Source organism: Parasteatoda tepidariorum, chromosome 8 (assembly GCF_982258835.1).
Source record: "Parasteatoda tepidariorum strain Cologne lab strain chromosome 8, Ptep-v5.0, whole genome shotgun sequence".
Classification (NCBI taxonomy): Eukaryota; Metazoa; Arthropoda; class Arachnida; order Araneae; family Theridiidae; genus Parasteatoda; species Parasteatoda tepidariorum.
Genome location: NC_141762.1, coordinates 8,299,609 through 8,321,175, shown reverse-complemented (window position 1 = coordinate 8,321,175; position 21,567 = coordinate 8,299,609). Strand labels below are relative to the sequence as shown.

The window sequence follows — 21,567 nt, the reverse complement described above, 5'->3', positions numbered from 1 at the left end:
ACTGTATGGATTTTTTATTTTGATTAAAAAATTTAAGCTTCGTATAACGCAGAAATATGTAGTCGAGAACGTACTAAATGCAAGTATTAAATAAACAAATGAGCAAGTTAAAGGAGTAATGTATTTTGATTGAAACACGTCGCCTAAACAAAGTTTAATTTGATTGAGGAATGAGTACTATTTAGTTTGATGTTCTAATGGCTTCCACCGCTGTAAGTTGTTTTTGAGAAATTTATGATATAAATGTACTGTGTTAAGTCGAAAGAAAAATGCTAAATTTTTTATACTCCTATTTTTATTATGATCTTTTACTTCATTCTTTTGTTTCACACTTAATTATCCCCATTATGAAATTTCTTATTGGAAAATTTATTCGTTTAAAAACATTTGAATCTATGAAATAAACATTTTGTGTTAAATTTTGTAATGATTGTCGGATATGGGGTTATTATCGTATAGGGAACTGCTATCACTTCCTGTCTCTATAATATGTTTTGTATCTATTAAAAATAAAAATGAATTTAGTAACTTTTTTGACAGAAATAGTTTATACCATATGAAAGACTAAAGAGAGAATTATTTTGTATGAAGCATAAGCAATACACAGTACAATTTTCACTTTACAATTGTCTGCTAAAGCCATAAAAAAATTCTCTAACTATCATTAATGCCATTGAAATCAGAATTTTTTTTCGCACCTGGTATTGTGATAATAGGTATCTTCAATACTCTATTTTAATATTTATCATCACTAGTGGTGGTTCAACAATTTTTTTTAGAACTCTTGGAAATAGAATAGTGATACTTTCAATATTTTGGAGATTTTCCTAGATTGGTAACTGTTTGCCTCAACAATTACCATATCCAAAGGGGTTTTAAACTTATTAAAATTTAAATGAAAAGAATATGTAGATGTTTGCCTAGGGGAGACTACGAGTTATATTCTCTGAGTTGGTTGTGAAGATTTCCATGTAATGATCTGTGGCCGGATAACTGCTAATTCTTGACAGCTTCCAGGCAATAGCCCATGAGAAACTAAAAAAAAAAAAAAAATCCCAGAAGCGTCAATCTCAAAGATTATAACTCATTGTCATCGTCGGACAAATCATACAGAAACGGAAATATCCCCAGATAGTTTGTTTCTGCAATTTTTTTTATTCAGTTTTTTGTGTGCTACTCTCCAGAAATTCCTGAAATATCCTTAGCTCTTTAAATCAAAATGACAAAAGTTTGTTACTGATATAATCAGGGGTCTTTCCCGGTCAAATTTACCACCGTTTAGCAGTACCTTCACAAATTCAATACTTTTTCTTAAGATTTTATTTTTATATCTCGTAAGAAACGATAAATCCATATTACTGTGTTGATTTTTTAATATGATTTTTAATTTTCCCAAATTGGGTCAAAATTTTCACAAAATAGGTACCTTTCAGAAAAACCTTGTTTGATAATGCCTGGTAGTTTTCAAAACTTGGTGACTATTTTTGTGCAGGTGTGGACATAAAAACCATCTAACACCAAATTGGTGGAATTTTAGTTTTTTCTTTGTGCAAGAATCTCAAATATTCATTTTAGTTCTCATTTTTGTCTGTAAATAGTTGTTGGTTTGTTAATTATTTTCTACCAAATTTACTTTTTGTGGTAACTGGGTCAGTGCCAAAATATGTTTTAATTTATAATAATTTTATACATTGTAGGAGGATGTTAAGTCAGAAATTATTATTGATACACCACCACAAAAGTCAAGGATTGTGAGGACTTTTCAGCTTATTTCTCAAGTAATTTCTATTATTGTTATAAGTTTCTGTTAATGAATGAAACTAATTTTGTGGAATAATTTAGAAACAAATTATTTAGTAACTATGTGAAAAGTGTTTTTAATTTTATTAAACTTAAAAAGAAAACAAATTATTTCACTAAAATATTATTATTCTTTTATTTGCCATGAAGGAAAATAGCCAGATTGAACGATAAAATGTACCAGGTCAACTGATCAAATGGTTACATAATTGAAGAACTATAAAAAGAAGTTTTATTTATTAAATAACTGCTTTAAATTAGAATAACCTATTGCCAAAGTTTCTTTTGCATATTTTTCTTTCTTATTTTTTCCCCATTGTAACAATTAAAGTGGAATTATTTAATAAACATTAAGGTTATTTGACTAGAATAAAATATCTGTATAATGAAATTCAGGCGAAGCTTTTTTTACCATAACTGTCTGCTTTCATTTTCCAAATTTGCTTGATGATTTCGATTGTTAAAACTGTTCTGTTATTCTTTTATTATGTTTTTTTTTATCATTCCTTTATTTTTGTACACACTTATTTCTTAGTTTCTCTATTTTATACAGTTCAGTTTTGAAATAATTTCTTCCAAAGTTAAAAATTCCAAGATTTCTCTCCTTACAGATCTCTGTACAAATGCGGGAATTCACACCATTTTTTAAAACTGTCTTCAATCAATTTGTTCCTATGTTAAAATTTTTTATTTGAATGTTGCCAATGTTTTTTTTTTAAAGGTTGTGGTGATATACATCCCAAAACAACATTTTAAAACAGTAGATTACTCAATTTTTTGTAACCTTCATTTTACCATCTTAAAAATAATCTGCATATATTCTGTTGGAAATATCATTGACAATTGTGTTGTAAATGTACACCACATAAAATAAAAGAGTGAACACTTTGAATAACTTTTGGCCTACTGATCAGATTTTCTCATATGATGACTCAATTATAATAGTTAAAGCCTAACCTTAAATATGTTAATTAACGAAACAATATTTTAAGTTACAAAATAAGACATACAAATGTACTTTGCTATATTAAACATACTTTTTTCTGATAAATTCAGACTCTTTTTTTTTCTCCCTAAATAATATGAGAAGTGACTGCATGCTTAAAATATGTGCCTAATAGTTTGGATCCTTCATTGTTAATTTTACTTTTTGTGCATTACGACATATCTTAAGAATTTTTTAAGCAACTCAAAATATTTTTGCACAAACATGTAAAATTCCTTTTTAGAAAGATAATTAAATACAAAAAAATAATTTGAAATAATTATTAATTAATTTTTATTATTTTATTTAATTGTAGTAAAAAATTTTTGTTTTAATGTAGGGTAAATTGTAACAGCGTTTTAAGTAACATAATTTTGAATGGCAAAAATATTAATGAAATTGGTAAAATAGTTTGAATTATTAAGTTTTCAAAAAGTCGTATATTTAAAATTTCTCAAAACTTTTTTAAACCAATTTCATTCAAATTTTGCCTTTCAAAATGATGTAAAAATTTATAAAATGTATATAAATATACATGTAATTAATAATATCATTGCAAATCTTAATCACTTCAATCTTAAATTTAAATAGAGAAATTACAAAATTAACTAATGCGAAAACAAAAATTATAAATATAATTAAACTATAATTTTATTATTTTGTTTCCGAGAAAATGTTTAAAATTTTTTATCTTTTTCTTTTTAAAGAAATACCAATATCTTCTGGATTGCTGGACGCCTTACACTTTGCAAAGATGGACAGTTACTGTCGTTTTACTTTGCTTATATTTAATAAGAGTATTTTATTTGAAAGTGAGTATTTTAATATTAATATTCATTTAAGAATTAAGCAGTTTTGTTAATATTTCCTTCTACTTTACTGATTCATGAATGATCACATTATGAAAAGAAGAGCAGTGTTTAATTAATCTAATGAAAGAAAGTTATTTTCAATTCAACTTAATAAATTTAGAGGACATGTTTTAGTACTACCACAAAGAGTACTGCTTCAACAAAACAATTACAGTACTATTGGCAAGAGAAACCTTAAACTTTAGCTTTGAAAAACAGAGACCATTCCATCTATTGAGTACGTTAGAAAACATTAATGCTACTGTAGTTACAAGAGGAGTGCATGATGATAAATAATTTACTAATGCCTTATAATTTTTGATGATTAGTTAATAGCTGAATAGCCTTTCAAAGTTAACCGCTGAATTTTTAATAAACTGCTTGTGATTTCAACAATTGTTTAAAAAAATTACTATTTTTGCTAATACACTCAAACTTATTTATTGTGTTTCTTGATTTAACTAGACATTGGATTATTAAAAAGTTGCGAGTCTTTTGTTATTATATCACATTACTGGCATCATTTTTAGTGCATTATTTTGCCTAGTTTTTGCTGCCCCTTGTTTAACGAAAATTGCTATTTAACTAATGGATTGCATTGGTTTTCTTTAAAAGTTAATTGAACTACAGTGGAACCCTGATTTTATATTTTCCTTTGGACTAGTAATGAATAAAGCATGAAGCAGGATAACATATAAGTGGGGTAAAAAAATATACATATATTTTTCACAAATTCACATTTGCAAGATGAACTACCACAAAAAGTGTTTAATCTTTGTTTTTTTTTTGTTGCATTTAGATATTATTTTAACATCTCTCTCAATATTTGTTGTTGTTTGCAAATTTGTTTTATGGTTTACATTCACAAATGCTTCATTGTTTTTAATGCCTTCAAACTCTTGATCTGTATTTGGTACTTATCCTTCGCTGATTTTTACTCATCTTCATTGATTTTATCACTATCATCGAGAGCAGACATTAAATCAGATAGTGAAGGAATTGAAAAGTAATGGTTGTGTGTGTTGCTGTCGATGTACACGCCATTGACTGCAGAAGATCTTCAACCACGCAATTTTATTTAGTTGGGCCAATCTTCCTGTTGGATACTGAGACACAATTAACCCTGAGAAGTTTTATTTAACCCAATTGTAATGCATTTTAGTCGACAGGAAATCAAATTCAGAGCATTTTTTTTTTGTTTTCGAAAGATCTTGTAGGTTACTGGAACCAAGAAAACGATATGATTACCTAACAATTTACTAACCAGTGATTACCTAACCTGTGTAACATTCTTTAAATGATTGGATAATTCCATAAGATTGCTGGAAAAAATTTCACCCTCAAATTTTACAATTTTAGTTCCCATACTTCCTTTAACCACCCTTCCCAAGCTTTGTCCATCCCACCATGCTTCTGATATAGACTCAAGAGAGAATTTCCTCTCCTAGTCAAGAAGACAATAGGATCAAATAGAATTGTTGGAAAAGCTAATAAGCAAGTCTCTTTAGGAAGAAAAAAAAAATGTGCAAACTTTTTAGAGAAAAATTGATTTTGATTTGTTAGAAATACGTACAATGGAATTTTCTCAAAAAAGGGATAATATCCGGGATTGTTATCATTGCGATCGATAATATCTAAACCGATAATTACATTATCGATATAGATAATTTTCAAAGACCAGCAGAAAATGGCATAGAAAGCAGGATAACGTACGAAATAACCTACGTAAAACCGGAGTTCCGCTGTACATATTTTAGATTAGTTTATTTTTTGAAGAGGGTTGTAGAAAAAAGACCCATGGAATTTGATTTTTAAATGAGTTGATTTTTTTTCAGGGTAATAACAAAACTATTACTTTGACTCACAAAATTAAAAAAGTAGTACAGCAAATTTAGTGAGTGTTTTCTTAGGAAAACATATGAAGGTTTTCTCACGTTAAAAACAATTAGAAGATTTTTTACATTGCTTTGGAAAAAATTTATTTGTAAATTTTATACGGTACATAAATTAATTACTGTTTTCATAGCTATTGATACAGTAAAAGAGCTACATACCACAATTCTATAAGTCGCAATTCTCCTTAAACTACGTTAACTTTGTGGGTGTAAACAATGAAAATTGCATTGTAAAAATTTCTTTAACAAAGCAAGAACCATTAAAAAGGCAGCAAGAAAAATTATTTATTAAGAGGCTACAATCTGTAAAGCAAACGAGTATTAATAAATTTTTTAATTATGTAAACAAAAAAAATTGCATTGAAAAAATTCTTTAACTGAGTTTAAAAAAGTAAGAATCTACAATCTCTAGAGCAAATCAATATTAATATTTTTTTTATTTTTTATTTTCAATGGCAGGCCAATTTAAAAGAACAAAAAGGATAAAATAACAAGAAAAACAAGGCAAAAAGAGATAAATAGAATAGAATGCATAGTAACATGCTTAGCCCATACAGGCCCTAGCCTCCCAGTAGCGTCCACACACAGTAGTGGAGATGAGTGCAGGACAGACAGAAATATGGGGCAGGTCCATGTCCTCCCCAATGCGACAGAGCATTTAGGACAGTCAAAAATTTTTATACTAGAAAGGTGTGTGGCCAGACAGTCATGACCCATAACAAGTCTAAAGAGAGCAACTGCCTTAAACCTAGGCTGATTTGGGATAGTTAAATTATGGTTGAACCAGGTTTTGTGTATATTCCTTTTACGGAAATTCTCTGAAAGCATGTTCCGGAATTGGTTTTGGACCAGCAATTTAAATGAGTGCAGGGAGATGGAGAAACGAGATGCTTGGGCAATAGTTGTTCCTTTTGTGGGGGAGGAGTTATCAGACAATACCAACCGTCATCTATCAAAAGGTACCTCATGATTGAATCGAGTTAGCATGTCTTATATACCAGTGAATTGATGTCTAATATTCGTAGTGGTAGTTACGCCACAATACTCCCCCACCAGAATTTTATCAGAGATATAATTTTATGAGCAGATCTCACTAGTTTCTGTACTTGTGAAAAACCGGGAGAGAGAAACACCGGATTTTTTTGAGTGCTGAATGTGAGAGGTGCATTAACTTCACAGTCGAAGGAAGTCGTTCATGTGTTGCCATTAGCAGTCGAGAGTATGCAGGCGTTGAGAGTGTATGACGTTGTGTATGCTCGAGACGAGACTGAGTAGCAACAGCGCAGGAGGGTGATGATGCAGTCACAAATAGCTAGTCAACTTTCAATGTGGACTATCCATCGAAGTAGGTGTTACTGTTAGAAATTTTGCAAAGTGGGCATTACTGTGTGTCCAAATCACGTCCGGAGGTCGCCAATGTGGGGGAGGAGTTATCGACAATACCAACCGTCATCTATCAAAAGGTACCTCGTGTTAGATTCAAGTTAGCATGTCTTATATACCAGTGAATTGATGTTTAATACTCGTAGTGGTAGTTACGCCACACTTTCTTGGCCAAAAAATCAGCTTTTTTGTTACCCCAAATCCCGCAATGTCCCAGGATCCACTGGAGGACGATTTGCTTGCCTTTTAGTGTCAGGTCTTTCAGACAATCAATGCATTTCTGAATGGAGATGGATTGGGGAATCAGTGGAGAGTTAATATCAAGAAGTCCTGCTTTAGAGTCAGATAAGATGATGGCGCTAGAAAATTGGTTAGTACAACACTATAGTTGTTTTAAGGCAGTTAGAATAGCCTCGATTTCATGGTCGTAGGCAGATGCATAGCAGCCAACAAAAGCTCAGGCAGAGAACAGGTGACAAAATACTCCCACTCCAGCACTCACCCGCTGATCCACTTGGGAGCCATCTGTAAAGATTCTCAACCATTCAGGTTCAGGATATAGCTGATTCATAGTTGCGTAAGAGGTACCTTTAAGGACATCACAGGCAAAATCTGATTTTAGGACTCTGAGAGCAAGGTCTGTGACCACATTGAGAGTCTGGTAGTCCAGTGGGCTACAAGGAGTGGGAAGAATTTCAAGCTCAATAAAAAGGTTGTATTTGTCTTTTAAGCTCAGCACCTCCTGTAGGAAACCCGCTTGAGTCTTTAAGTGGCGCTCCCTGGGACTCTCTAGGTTCCACAGAGAAAGATACCCAGGAGTCCTTAATATTTTTTTCCCAGGATATCAAGGCCTTTTCTTCAATTATTTTTTCCTTCAGCCAAATTCCTGTTCAAAGGAGCATAACATCTATTGGGGTGGATTTAACAGCTCCAGTGATCAAGCGAATTGCTTGATTATGAAAAACCTCAAGAGATCTGTGAACCTGACTTGGAGCACTAATTAAGGGTTCACAGCAGTATGTAATTCAATATATATATATTGTTGATTCTAATACTCTTGATATTTTAGTTGTTTTCTTGCTGTAAATAAAAAATGCTTAATTGCATGTTTTTGGTATTATAAAGTAATTAACATCTAAAAATCATTTTAAAGCATTGAAATATTGATCTGTTCCAGACATACGTTTGCTATGTTTAATAGGCAAAATTTTATGTAACACAGAGCCTCATGTTTTAAGGTTTGCATTATTAGATAGTTTACTGTACTAGTTTCCTGGTTTGGCACCACTTATTTTTATCATATGAATAGTAAAATTTTGCAAAAATGTTTTTAAATATTTAAAATTACTGTAAGCAAAGACGCTACTTAAAATATTGGAAAAATAAAAGCATGTTTATTCTTTTCTTTCGTAGGGATTTTATATTATAACATATGCTCTGGGCATCTGTCATCTGAGTCTCTTTATTGCATTTCTCTCTCCTAAAATTGATCCTGCAGCAAAAGAAGATTATGGTTAAGTATATATGTTTTATGGAACAAAATAAATTAAATATAATTTTGCAGTTGAATTACACTCGTGGAAACAATTAAAGGACAAACAAATAAAACCAGTCCTGGCCAAAATATCCAAAATAAGACCAATGCATGGGAAAACAAAACAAAAATAGGCACAGCCTTTCTTTTAAATATGGAACTGTCCAACACCTTGCCAGTCAAAGAAAAACAAGGTCTAATAGGGTGTATGGAGCCCTGATGGTTCAGAGCATTTACCTTCCATTGAGGTGAACTGTATTTGAATCCCTGTGATGGCTGGTTAATATGAATTCCCCGCCCCACACCGACCACAGTGCTGGCGTAAAATATCCTCAGTGGTAGATGGATCACAGGTTAGAGTCCCTTTGCCATTATACTAACCATGGGAGGCTTTCGTGACTTTCCTCTCCATGTAATGCAAATGTGGGTTAGTTCCATCAAAATGTCCTCCACGAAGGCAAATTTCTCAAAATATTTGATCTAGGAGTTCTTTTGTTTTCTTGATAGGGTTCAAATTTACAACGCTACTCAGTTGAATATTAGTCGTAAACCTAAAAATTGGGTCAGCTGTTCAAAGACGGTTATAAAATAAAATAGTGTGTATGATTGCCTCTAACAGCTACACGACTGTCGCATCAGCATTTTATACTGTTTACCAGCTTATCATTCCATGTCCAATCAACACACTTATTTTACATCTCCTTTCAATATTTAATTGAAATTTGGTATAATTGTAGTATTTGTATTAGTATAAGAGCATACCAAGTTTTATTCAAAAATATCTACTGATTTTGAAAATATAGCCCTGCAAAAGCAAAAATAAATAAATAAATCAGTCAAAAAACCTTCTCAGAGCATTTTTTAAAATGACATGTATCTCTCCTAATTTAGCTAGAGAGTTGTGATAAGTGCCATTTTAAAGATATATTCAAGACCTTTATAATGATATGCAACACATTTACTACTTAAAAAACTGATTTAACTAAAATTGAAATTTTTTTGTTCAGTGTTTTTTAACACTGAAGTGATTAATTAAGTTTGAAAGTAGAATCTTGATGGGTTTATATTAAAATAATTTATTGAATACTGTTCTTAGTTGACTAATTGATATTACTAAACTTAGTTGATATTACAAAATAGTTCTAATTGTAAAAATCGTAATTTAAAAAAAATAGTTCTAATTGTTTGGCGAAATTTTTTTACCAAGATGAAAATTATCAAAATCACGGAATGATTTTAAATTTTTGCAAAATTTTGTGAGCTCAGGTAATGTAGCATTGGTGTAAGGTTTTAAATATTAAACCACAAACGCTTTACATTTTCACGAAACTGGCTTTTTTCCATATTGACGTTTTACACCATTTTTAAAATAAGCATAGACAACACTGGCTTTAGATAGACTCAACTTGACCTAATAGACATGAGTAATAGTTGCAAACTAACAGCAGTTTAAAAAACAGCACATTATTGACACAAAAAGCATCGTTTCATATTACGAAGGAGCCTTCAAAAAACAACCTTATCTGTACCCTCAAGCCACAGAGCTTATGAGGGCAATAACTTTGGTCATATAATTTCTTCTGTGTTTTAACTGATAACCGGTAGAATTTAATTTCATTTATTACTTTCATTGACTCTCTATGTTTTTGCAGATGATGGTCCAGAATTGCCAACAACTGTGAATCAAGAATTCAGGCCATTTATACGTCGTTTACCTGAGTTTAAGTTCTGGTGAGTTGAAGTTCTTCTTTTTAACAAAAATTATTTTATTTTTGAAGCATAACTGTTGCAGTTTTTTTCCCTTCTACAGAATCTTGTTCCAAAATCCTTTTTGTCGAAATTCGATCATTAAATCTTTTTTGAGAGTTACAAAAGGTAAAAAAAAAAAAAAAACTTTTATAGGAATTCGAACACAACAATTTTATATAATTTAATACATTTCTAAGATTGATTATTTCTTTTTAACATTGAGATGATCTATTTTATATTGTTCATGCTGATGCTAAGAATCATAATAAAAGTAGAAAAAGTATTGCAATAAGGCCAGGATTCTTAAAACGTTAGGAAATTTAATTTTAAAAGTAAAAAAAAAAAAAGGTACTGGGTATTGTCAGGAACTAAAGCAATTTTTGGTCAACACCTTTTAAAAATCTTGTAATAAGCTCGGAAAACAACCAATATCCTAACAATAAGTAGATGATAAGGTTCAAAGTAGTAAGGTGTAAATAAATCTAATATCTATTTTTTATTATTTTTTAAAAAAAAATTCTACTACAGGATTTAATTTATTTTTTAGTTTTATTAAGCAAGAATATTAATTTGTGAAAAATAGTCTTTGTTTAGCATTTCTTTCTTTCTTTTTTTATATAATAGGTACCTATTCTTAAATAACCATATTTACCTTTCAACAATACTAGATCTTTAGAAACTAAGCTTTCTGTATAAATTTATTTTGGCTTTTATGTGTAACAAGTTTCATGAGTAAGATATATGACTGATATAACTCTATTAATAAGCTATGTTACTCTGAGTTTTTAAATTTTTACTATTTTATGTGTAAATATTGTGGTATATTATGAAGTCTACTTGGTAGGCATCCACTTAGTGAAGTTTTTTTTAAATATATATATATATATATATACATATACATACGCATTTATTTGACTTATTTTCTATCAAAAAGGAGTTTTTATTGTCAACTAAAGAAAAAATATATATTGAGGATAAAGTATTGCTATGTAGTAAATTTTTCTGCCAAAGTTAGGGAATTTTATTTTTAAAATTGAGTGGGAACCTTGTAAGTTTGCATTTGGTATTATTTAGACAATAAAGAGCCTCTTCAGACAAAAAAGGAATTTCACTTCCTTTATGTTAATCTATGGAAAATTATTTGTACACAATTTTTCTTTTTATTGCATTAATTAATATCTTTATATTAATTAATGAATATTTTTCTTTCTTTTCATTCTATTCCTTGTAATTTTAAAACTGATTAGATTAAAACTAGCCGCCAAATTTTAAGTCTAGCTTGTAACAATTTATAAACTTTTATTTTTTTTTAAAAAAGAAACTTTGAATTTAAAAAAAGATCTTAGACTATTTAGAGTCTTTTAAAAAGTATCAGCCCCGAATTTAAGTACTCAGAAAGGGGTAAAGTGATAGCCATGAGGGTAAAAGAACATAATGTTAATTTTTGATTGGTTTATGGGGATATTTGGTTGATTTATGGGGGGGGGGAATTATAGGTGCATAATTTTCTTTTTTATTACATAACTATTAATATATATTAAATATATATATTTATATATATATATGTGTGTGTGTGTGGGAGTTAGTGCAGCATAAGATGAAATAACGACAATAATTTTACATTTAAACATAACATTTAATACAAAAAAAAGGAAACACATTTAAATTTAGTGACATGGTTGGTGAGAGCTGCCTTCTCGCAGTGGTCTCCAAAGTGCATGTGAATAAGAAAAATAAATTGTTCTATGGTATAAAGTCAAGAGTTAATTATAAATTCGGGACTTCCCCACCGGGACTGGCTGGCGCCTCTCAATGACAAAAAGGATGATGCAACTATCTTAAAGCATTATGTGATGTTCGCAGCTATTACACTATGACATTGAAACAACAGCTCCACATATATATGCATGCTGAAGAAGTTGACTTATGAAATATAATCTTTTAATCTTTTCAGAGAAAAACCAAACTTATTATTTCTTTTTCTTGAAAAATTCAAAATAAATCTGTTTTCAAACATTTATTAATAATATCATGAAATCGTAAAATGAGTTCTTTTATGAAATATTATGAGTTTTATTAAAAAACATCAGACTTGACTTTTCACCTAGGATATTCATTTCTGCACAAAGATAATTTTAAATTGTGATTTGTGGCAATGAGCTCTTGATGACAGAGAAGTTAATAATCGATGATTCCGACGAATTCTAACCAATAACAATAAAAATTGGCTCCTAAACTTTTGAGTCATAACCATACCAACTTAACCATAATTGCAATGAATTTCTCACTGCTGTTTTTCTGAATCTGTTTGTGGTTTCATTTCTCCCTCATAACCTGACATCCCAACCTAAATTACCTTAAGCATGTTTATTTACCATGCTTATAAAATTTGTTCTCATGGTTATCTCCTCAATGGAGATTTACTTTACTTTAAAGCTATTGCTGTTGACTATAGATTTTCATTTAATATTTTTGATTCCATCTACTGAAAATTTATTGTTTTATCTTATCAGTAAAGTTGTTCCCAAACTGCTAAGATTTTAAATAAATTTGAGTTCAGTCATATTCTATCCTCCAAACAAACTAAATTTCATTCACCTTAAAGATTCTTTTGCTGTTATTAATAACTGGGATATTTAAAAATTTCTTGTTAGTTTGATCTTGTGTATTATGGACAAACTAAAAGTACCCTTGAATTTTTAAGAACATGAAAGATACATGCAAAATAAGTCTATTAAACAGTCTTCTCTTGTCCTATATAGTCAAAAATCTAATCACAGGCTTGAGTTTTTTTCTGCTAAAATCCTTCAACCCTCCTCTTTATCTACCTACCTAGATTTCTGGTAATCATTCCATTTTTTAAAAAAATCTATTAAATTAGTTAATAGAATGATAAGCCACACTTTTTTTTCTTCTAAGAAAGACATTCTTAGGTTACACTCTTTGCGGGCATTCTTTTTGAATAGGTACTTTACAAGCTTCCAGAATTTCCACATGATAAAATAGCACAATACACTGAAACATTTATCTTATTTTCTAGATTGAAATCTTTGTGTTTTTCACTAAAAATATTCTTTAGAAAACACTCAACTGAACGATTAAAAATGTGGACTATCACTCTGTTGCCCCTAAGCTTTTCTTTTGTTATTGAAATAGATGATGATCAACAATTCTTCTTTAACAGGTATTCAGCCACGAGAGCCATATTTATTGCTGCATTCTGCACATGCTTTGACTTCTTCAACATACCAGTATTCTGGCCTATTCTTCTGCTTTACTTCGTTTTACTCTTTACTGTCACCATGAAGAAGCAGATTAAGGTAGGTATGGCTGACCCATATCAGTTTGGCGAATTTAAAAAAGAAAATTGACAAATGAGGAAAAGAAAAAATGACCGTGAAATAAATTCACCATACTTCTTTTGTTGGTTAAGCACTCATTCAACAGCTGGTCGTTAATCAAAGAAATTGAGAATCCACTATGTTAGGACGAAGAGTTACAATGTGATCAACATAACGTGCTAAGAGTTCTTTATTTCGAACTTTCTTTAGTTACTAATCTAACTTTAACTATCAGCTATAGAAACCGAAACAATTATCCTCAGAAATTTCAGATTGGCAACAATTATTTATATTCATAAAACCTAAATTCAATTTTTTGACTTTTAAATTTTAAAGGCAATCTTTTATCGTTCATCATGATGGAAACTGGAACTGAGTTTGAAAAGTTTGCAAATTATTATCTTTCATCTAGTCAGCAAGATACCATGAGGTTTCATGGCTAAAAATTGAATGTAAACAGACATTCTGAAACATATTTTTCTCTGTGACAAATTTAATGAAATTGATTGTTCATTAATGTAGTTTAATAATTAATAGGAAAAAGGTTTTTTTTTTTCAATTTATTTCTCATTTTTTTAATCAAATATGATGATTTATTCTATCACAATTTGGTGCAATAGTTATCAGCAGCAACAGTTACGGTGAATATTAACATCCTGGATCAGTGTAGTATTTTTTTATGAGTATTTAGCTGAAGTATGAAAGAAAGCTCCCTTTTTCTTCTTTTTTTTTTCCCTTTTTTTTGCACATTTCCTAAATATGTTAGTGAGGCAATGATTCCGAACCATTTCAGAATAATAACAACTTCAATGGAATGTTGCTACAAAATCGAATGTTGCGTTAAGTTTGTATTTTATGTTGTGCAATGTATATCAAAATTAATTAACATGTCTAAATAAATACAACAAAAAAAAAAATGTTTCAGTAGAGAAAGGTTTATTGAAAAGGAGTTTTTTTAATATTAGATATTTCATCTAAATAAAAGAAAATAATAATAAATTTTAACTTTAGAACCAAGTTTTAAATTGAAATCAACACAGTTTTTATTTTGGAAGAAAAAATACATTGAAAATTAGTTTTTAAGTGTTAAGTAAAGAAGTATAATTTCAACTTTAGATTTAGATTATAACATAAAATTAATGCAAAAATAGTGGTTGTCTTCTCATTTTATGGGTGTTTTTTTAATTTCTTTTACAGCACATGATGAAATATCGTTATTTACCCTGGACTACAGGAAAAGCTATTTACAGAGGAAAGGAAGACACTGGGAAGATTGTAACCACGTGATCTTCTATTCCCATTTGTTTTCTGCGCTTAAAATATTAGAACAATGCTATTCTATTCATTTACTCTATAAATGATTTTCTTCTATTTTTCTTTCATTTGTATTTCAATATATGTTAATAATTAAGAAGGTAAAAGTATTTGTTATTTTTCTATCAGCAGTATTTTCTTTTCTTTTATTTCTTCACTCACTGCTGTGTACAGTTGTATTTCTTCAACTAAATTTGTTGATGGTGTTTGTATTAAATTATGTATTTAATTTTTGTTAAAAAATATGTGAAAACTTTTATAATGTTTTTCTTGATTATCATTTTAATGCCACTTTATATTTGTGTTAATTTAAGAATAAATGTTTCTGGTACTTGGACTTACGTTTACATATTTATCATGAAAATCACTCTGTATTGGTCACATTAAAATTTGTGACTGTAGCGGGTGACCCTAGAACGGTTCGTAATTTAACTAAAATACGCAAAAGGGATGGGAGCTTGAATAAATTTATTTTTGATGTACTTAAAAGTTCAATATTTTTCCATAAAAAATGTATCACATTTTTTTTTATTTTTTAAAAAAATTTTAAATTTAAATAGCTATTATATGCATTTTTGTGAATAAGACTTAGCTGAAAAATTAATAATAATATTTATTACAATTGTTACTAAAGTCATCGAAATTCAATAAAATCTGTCTGGAAAAATTGAGGAAGAATCAAAATATTTGTTTTGTGGTCACTTTGCTGTAATTAAGAAAGATATGTCTCACTTGCCTAATTGATTCTTCATAAAACAAATAACAAAAATCTAATAAAGGTAATTCTGAAATAAACTATTTAATGGCTTAAAATTGTTTCATTTAGTGGTGTTAATATTTATTATTGGAAAAATTTGCGAGAATCTATACAGGTAAGAGTCAGTCAATTATTTTGAAATTAATTTTTTAAAAAAAATTGAAAATTGTGTTAATAAATTAACAAATAAAAGTATTCACGTATCCTTTTATTAAGTAATTTTATCAAAAATTATTTGTATGACTAGATTGTTTTTTGTATGCAATGCAATGTATTCTCATATCTATGTAAGTGTATGGCATTTAAAAATGTGTTAGAAATATTTAAATTGTATATTGCTTATGTGCATTGAAAAAATTTAAGATACTAGATTTAAGTTGCTTGTACATAAATTTTTTAAAATATTTCATCAATTTTGGTTCAAGGATCATTTTCTGATACATTTTTGTTTTTAAAAAAAAGAACACCAGCTTTCCTCTAAATGCAATGCTTCTTAACCTTTTAACTGTCATGCCAAAAATAATCTTGGGCATAGATAGCACTGGGGTTCCAAAATGTCACGCCCGAATATTACTCTGGCTTATTTTTTTTGTACGCATTATTTTATTATGCCTGTATATAGATCGGGAGAAGTTTATTTCAGTTTCATCTCTTTGTCAAACCCGAATTTATCTAGGGGAAAAAGTAAATTTAAGTGCAATTTTTAACAATAGATGGCAGCACTTTACTGAAGGTTTAAAAAAGAATAGAGGTTTTTGTTCCAAGTGTGCAGCATCTTTTTATTGTGAAACGGCGTTCAGTTCTTCGAAACGTTATATAGATGATTTATTTCGTTAGAAAATTTAAACCTTACTACTGCCTCAAGCAAATATGCAGTGACTACAAAATCTTACAATTTTTATGCATGTAATTTAAAGTATCAATTTTTAACTACCAAGTATATTTTATTTTGTTCTAACTATTTAGTTTTTGCAATAAAAAAATTGACAGTTTATGTACCCATATCATCAAAATAACTTGACAATTAAAAGGTTAATAAAATATAAATTGTTTTTTTCACTATGGAATAAATGAAAAAAATACTAATAATAAAAGGGTAAGCATATTTATACATTTTACTTAAATCTTTTATTCATTTTTTTTAATGAGTAGGTTTGAAAATAAATCATTTCTTAATAGTTTTATTACAAAAGTTTTTCTTTTTCCCTTATGACTGAACTTAACCATCAAAATATGTTAGGGGAAAGGGAAAATGTTAAACATGTTTCTAAGGGGACATCCAAATATTATGTAAGCACGTAATAGGATCAGGGGTTTCTAATTTGCTTACTTTTGCTGACGAGGAAGAGGTGTATAAGTAATTCTTCTTATTTCCAAATTTTTGTTCAAAAAGCCGAATAAAAAACGTAACAAAAATTACATGAAGAACTTCAAATTTGGATTAAAAGTTGAATTTGGGGGAAAATCATTTTAAAAAAAGTATCAGATGGCAAGAGTTTTGAACTCAAGAGATTCAGAAAGGATATTCTACTTTAACTTTTATAAATGAAATAAGACAGAATTTTGTAAGGGGAGGGATTTTGTGATTTGCTTATTTCTGCTGACAAGGTAGGAGGAACAGTTCAATAGCCTCCAATCAGCCTTATTTTTTACAATTAAACTGATGATTGATTTTTATCCTTTCATCATTATCTTTTTCAACACTATGTTGACCACTGACGAGTAAATTTGTAAGCATTGCACTTACATTATCTATTTCAATTTATGGAACCCAGGGCGATATAGATTACTTCAAAGTTTAATTTTACTTCATTCAGTATAAATAAAATTTATTGAAATTTAGTTAGAATGTTTTACTTTACTTTTATTTTACGTACAGAATGATAACCAGTGACATGAAGTAGATTCTGCGTGAAATTGCTGGTCAGCAAAATGTTAACAATGCAAAATATGAGGTGACTACCAATTCAGTAGACAAGAGTTCTTGAATTTCAACAAATTTTTCTTCGATTTTTTAGATTATTAGTGTAATTATAATTTTCTTCATAAATTTCTAGGTAAACATACTTTTTTGAAGGAAAAGTCTTTCTTGTGGTTGCTCTTGACAATTTTTGCAATCAAATTTTTAAGAACAAGAAACTTTTACTTTACATTTGCAATTTACAGCATATTTTTATATAAAATGATTGTTTGTCTATATTCTTATTTTTTTTTTGTGATGTAAATTTTTTTATTTGCTTCTATATCAGGGTGGCCACATACAGGAGAACTGTGAAGAGACAGGAAATTTTATCAAGCTAGAATAGTCAAGGAAATTTCAGGGAATTTAATTAAAATATACAAAAGTCAAGGAAAAGGAATTATTTTTAGATACTTGAAAGTCTAATATTTTTTCCAAAATATTGCTCTTGTAAAATTTTTTTCTAAAATTTTTTTAAAATTCTAGTAGCAAATATTGTTGTGTGTTATATTTTATGTATTATAATGCAACTTAACTAGAAAAAATATTATCTTCAATGAAAAAAAAGAAAAGAAACATAGAAATTAAATAACATCAGTCTCGAAAAGCCATGAAATTTTTTTTTGGGGTGGCCATCCTGAATAATAAATGTGAAGCCACAATTGCACAATTCTTAAGGCTTTGTGTAGAACTGGGGTTTGAATTCTGTGGTGGCTTAATACCCTGTATGTCTGGGAAATAGCGGTGCCTTGAGCGTAATGCTAACCAAATTAAGCAATATCCATTTTTTCACCTAAGGGTTGAGGAAGGCATGGAGGTAGGATTTCATAACTTTAAAACTGACAGCACGATGCTGAATCTAGTCAGCATTAAGCCGCCAGACTTTAATTCCCCATTAAGTTAGTGCCCATGAATCCGAAATTGAGTAGATTTTGAGATGCCACTCTGGTCAGAACCCACGTTCTTAATGAATGCCTCAAATACTAGAGAAAATATCTTTCTCCTGGAACAGGGAGTCCCGCAGTGGACTGAGCGTAAAGTCTCGGTTCCCAGTAGAACACCAAAGTCAAGCATCAGTGGTTGCAGTCAGTAAGCTGATGGGTGAACACTTTCATCAGCCTGTGTAGGGACCGAGGGAGCACGGTATCGGTCCTCGTTAAACTGTTCTACCATTAAGTGCTCGGCTTCGCGCTCAGGTCATCGGGCTACCAAAGCAGGGTAGTCCTTCCCTTCTGTAGAGGATCAAAATTTCTATGCCGTGTTTTCGGATCATCCTCAGGGATGTTTATCAAACCGCTACCTAAAACCCATAGTGCTGGAATGAGAATTAAAAACAAAACTTGTTTAAAGTAAAAACAATATGTTTTTGTTTTAATTGTGGATTTTATATTTATTTTGGATTAGTTTTTATGAGTATAGAAAACTTAAGAGCTAATTGTTCAAACTTTTTTTATTATCAATGCTTTAAAATAAGAATTTTTTTGAATTTTTTTTTTTTCGTTTTTAGCCAGTTGGAATAAGTTTTTACAAAAAATCTCTTCTTTTTTTTTATTATGCATAAATAAAACAAAAACAGAAAAAAAAAGCTTTATACAAAAAATAAACTTAACACGAACTTTATTGCTGGCTGTTTCCCTTAATCCCTGTAATTTTTAAACTAATTTCCTCGAAGTTTTATTTTTTTAAATGTATATAATTTTCTTTTTTGTTCTATCTTATTGCAGAATAATCACCCTGAAATATTGAAATACTAAATCCTTAGAAAAAAGAAAAGAAAGAACAACACTCTTTATATAAATTACAAATTTTTCTATGATTTATACAACTTTAGTATATATAAATAAGGTTATAAACATGTATAGTCTAATGTATTTACCTGGTTTTAAAATATTTTGTGTTTCGTATGTACTTCTGTTGCATACTTTTTCAATAAAATTCACCTAAAGCCTAAAATGAACTTTCATTAAACTAATTCTCTGCTGTAACGAGGCATTTAATATTGTTTGTTATTCAAACATATTATTTTCAATAAAAATTGTTTAATTACCTTTCACTTTTCTTTGTCTAGTTTAAATGTTGACAATTACATGTTTGAAATATCTTAAAAATTTATTATTTTGTGTATCTGAATATTGTCATAATAAGAGTTGATTTCAATTTTACGTAAGACCTATATTGCAAAAGAATTTTTTTACTCCTGTTTCTTTAGTGAAAATTTCTTAAAAATTTGGGGTCTTTCAATATTACGTGAATATGCTTTCGTTAATGCTTTCAGCAAAACTTCTGAACCCCAATAGTTAAGTTGAAGCAATTTTTGTTTGAAAAATTCGCACATATTTTTTTTATAAATATTATTTTTATAAAATTAAACATTTATTACAAAAATACTTGATAACATTAATTAAAAAAATTTTTAAAATCTATGCTTTGTTGTAAGTTAGGTAAAAACACTTATCACTATGGAAAGAGCCTGTTTGTCTCATAGTGCACGCCAAATAGATACCAAGCGTGATTCTGAGTGATATTATTATCGCCAACTCTTGATTAATAATAATAACAACGGTTATTAACAGCAATAATCAATTAACAAGTAATAAAAATTGTATCTAAAAGTCGTAACAAATATACGTCTTTCAGTTTCGCAATTAAAGGAACTGATGAAAGAATAATAAATATTGTTTCTTGTAAATGATTTTCTTCTATATCGAAAAAAAAATTCTTCTTTATCTCGCATTTGATTTGTTAAGAAAATGTCAGCTAAGACGCGCTCTTTTTAATTTTTCAATCAAATCCAATGATCTTGCAATGTTATATAACGTTCTTTTTCATGAACGAATGATCCTTATTTATCGAAATATATCGCCTAGTCTAGGATTCCAGTAAGGCAGTGTTTCCCAAAACTTATGCCTTTTGTGTACCCTTTTTAAATTTTTCGTAACCCTGTGTACCACTAATAAAAAAATGAATGTATTTTTTAAAAAATATGTTTACTTTTATTTTTCGGAAAAAAATTCTATGTTAAGGATTAAAAATTATATTTTATTAAAAATAGAATTTATAAGAAAAAATAAGTAGAATTTATTAGAAACCTTTACTATAAAAAAATTGCACAGAAGTTAAAAATCACAACTGACTGTAGACACCACTAATTATTAACTTAACTCTGCAAAAAATAGCAAAAGAACAATACGTAATCGTAAATTTTCATGGCTGGCTTTCCTTTTAAATAAAATTTTTGAAATTTTCGTTTGTTGCAAAATATTTCGCATTTAAAGAAACTGATGAAAGAATAATAAAAATTGTTTCTTTCAGACGATTTTCTTTTACAATGAAACTAAAGTAAAAATTCTTCATCTCGAACTTGATTTGTTAAGAGCATGTCAGCATATAAGACGTGCAAATTTTAGTGGTCCAACCAAATCCTATGTTCCTACAACGCCAAATAGTTACTTTTTCTCGAGCGAATGTTCTCCTTACTTAACGAAATATGCAGCCAAGTCTAGGATTTCAGTAAGACTATGAAACTACAATCCTTATTTAAAAATTATATAATATATTTTGTAAAAAAATTACACGAATTAAATTTCTGCCCAACGAGTTTTAAGTTTTAAAAGCTTTTCAGTTGTTTTGAAAGCATATTTGTAAAATTTGATAACGATATAAAACGGTGGTCCGTTGCACAGTGGTCTGAATCGAAAAAAGAAAAAAAAGGTTAAATATCGAAGCATTTTGATAAACTTATATTGCATAATTCTAATTGATTTGGAGGGTCACTGACTACTAACATGACTCAGATTTGAAAAATTCATTCTGACTAATCCAATTTATCGGCGAAGAAGGATTCATAGGCAATATCTTTATCAGAACACTTAGATAAGTTTTCATTTTTGGGATTCATGATCGCTAATATTTTGTCAATTTATAAGAACTTGAATGTAGATGTAAGAATTTATATTGTTATAGAAAATGAATTTTTAGTCAAATAAATTTAAAATTCA

At 29.2% G+C, this 21,567-nt stretch overlaps 1 protein-coding gene across 1 annotated transcript; it reads left to right on the top strand.

Annotated features, from left to right (window-relative positions):
• Positions 1-56: 56 nt before the first annotated feature.
• Positions 57-19,622, top strand: LOC107450482 (protein RER1). Its single transcript, XM_016066283.4, has 7 exons — positions 57-212; positions 1,698-1,778; positions 3,493-3,597; positions 8,328-8,427; positions 10,101-10,179; positions 13,382-13,517; positions 14,736-19,622. Exons 1-7 carry the CDS (start codon positions 198-200, stop codon positions 14,823-14,825), a joined length of 606 nt encoding a protein of 201 aa, XP_015921769.3. The 5' UTR covers positions 57-197; the 3' UTR covers positions 14,826-19,622.
• Positions 19,623-21,567: the final 1,945 nt, after the last annotated feature.

Coding starts and splice junctions, on each gene's coding strand:
- LOC107450482 (XM_016066283.4), top strand. Junction 1,779..3,492: donor CTTTTCAGCTTATTTCTCAA/GTAATTTCTATT, acceptor TTCTTTTTAAAG/AAATACCAATATCTTCTGGA. Junction 3,598..8,327: donor TAAGAGTATTTTATTTGAAA/GTGAGTATTTTA, acceptor TTTCTTTCGTAG/GGATTTTATATTATAACATA.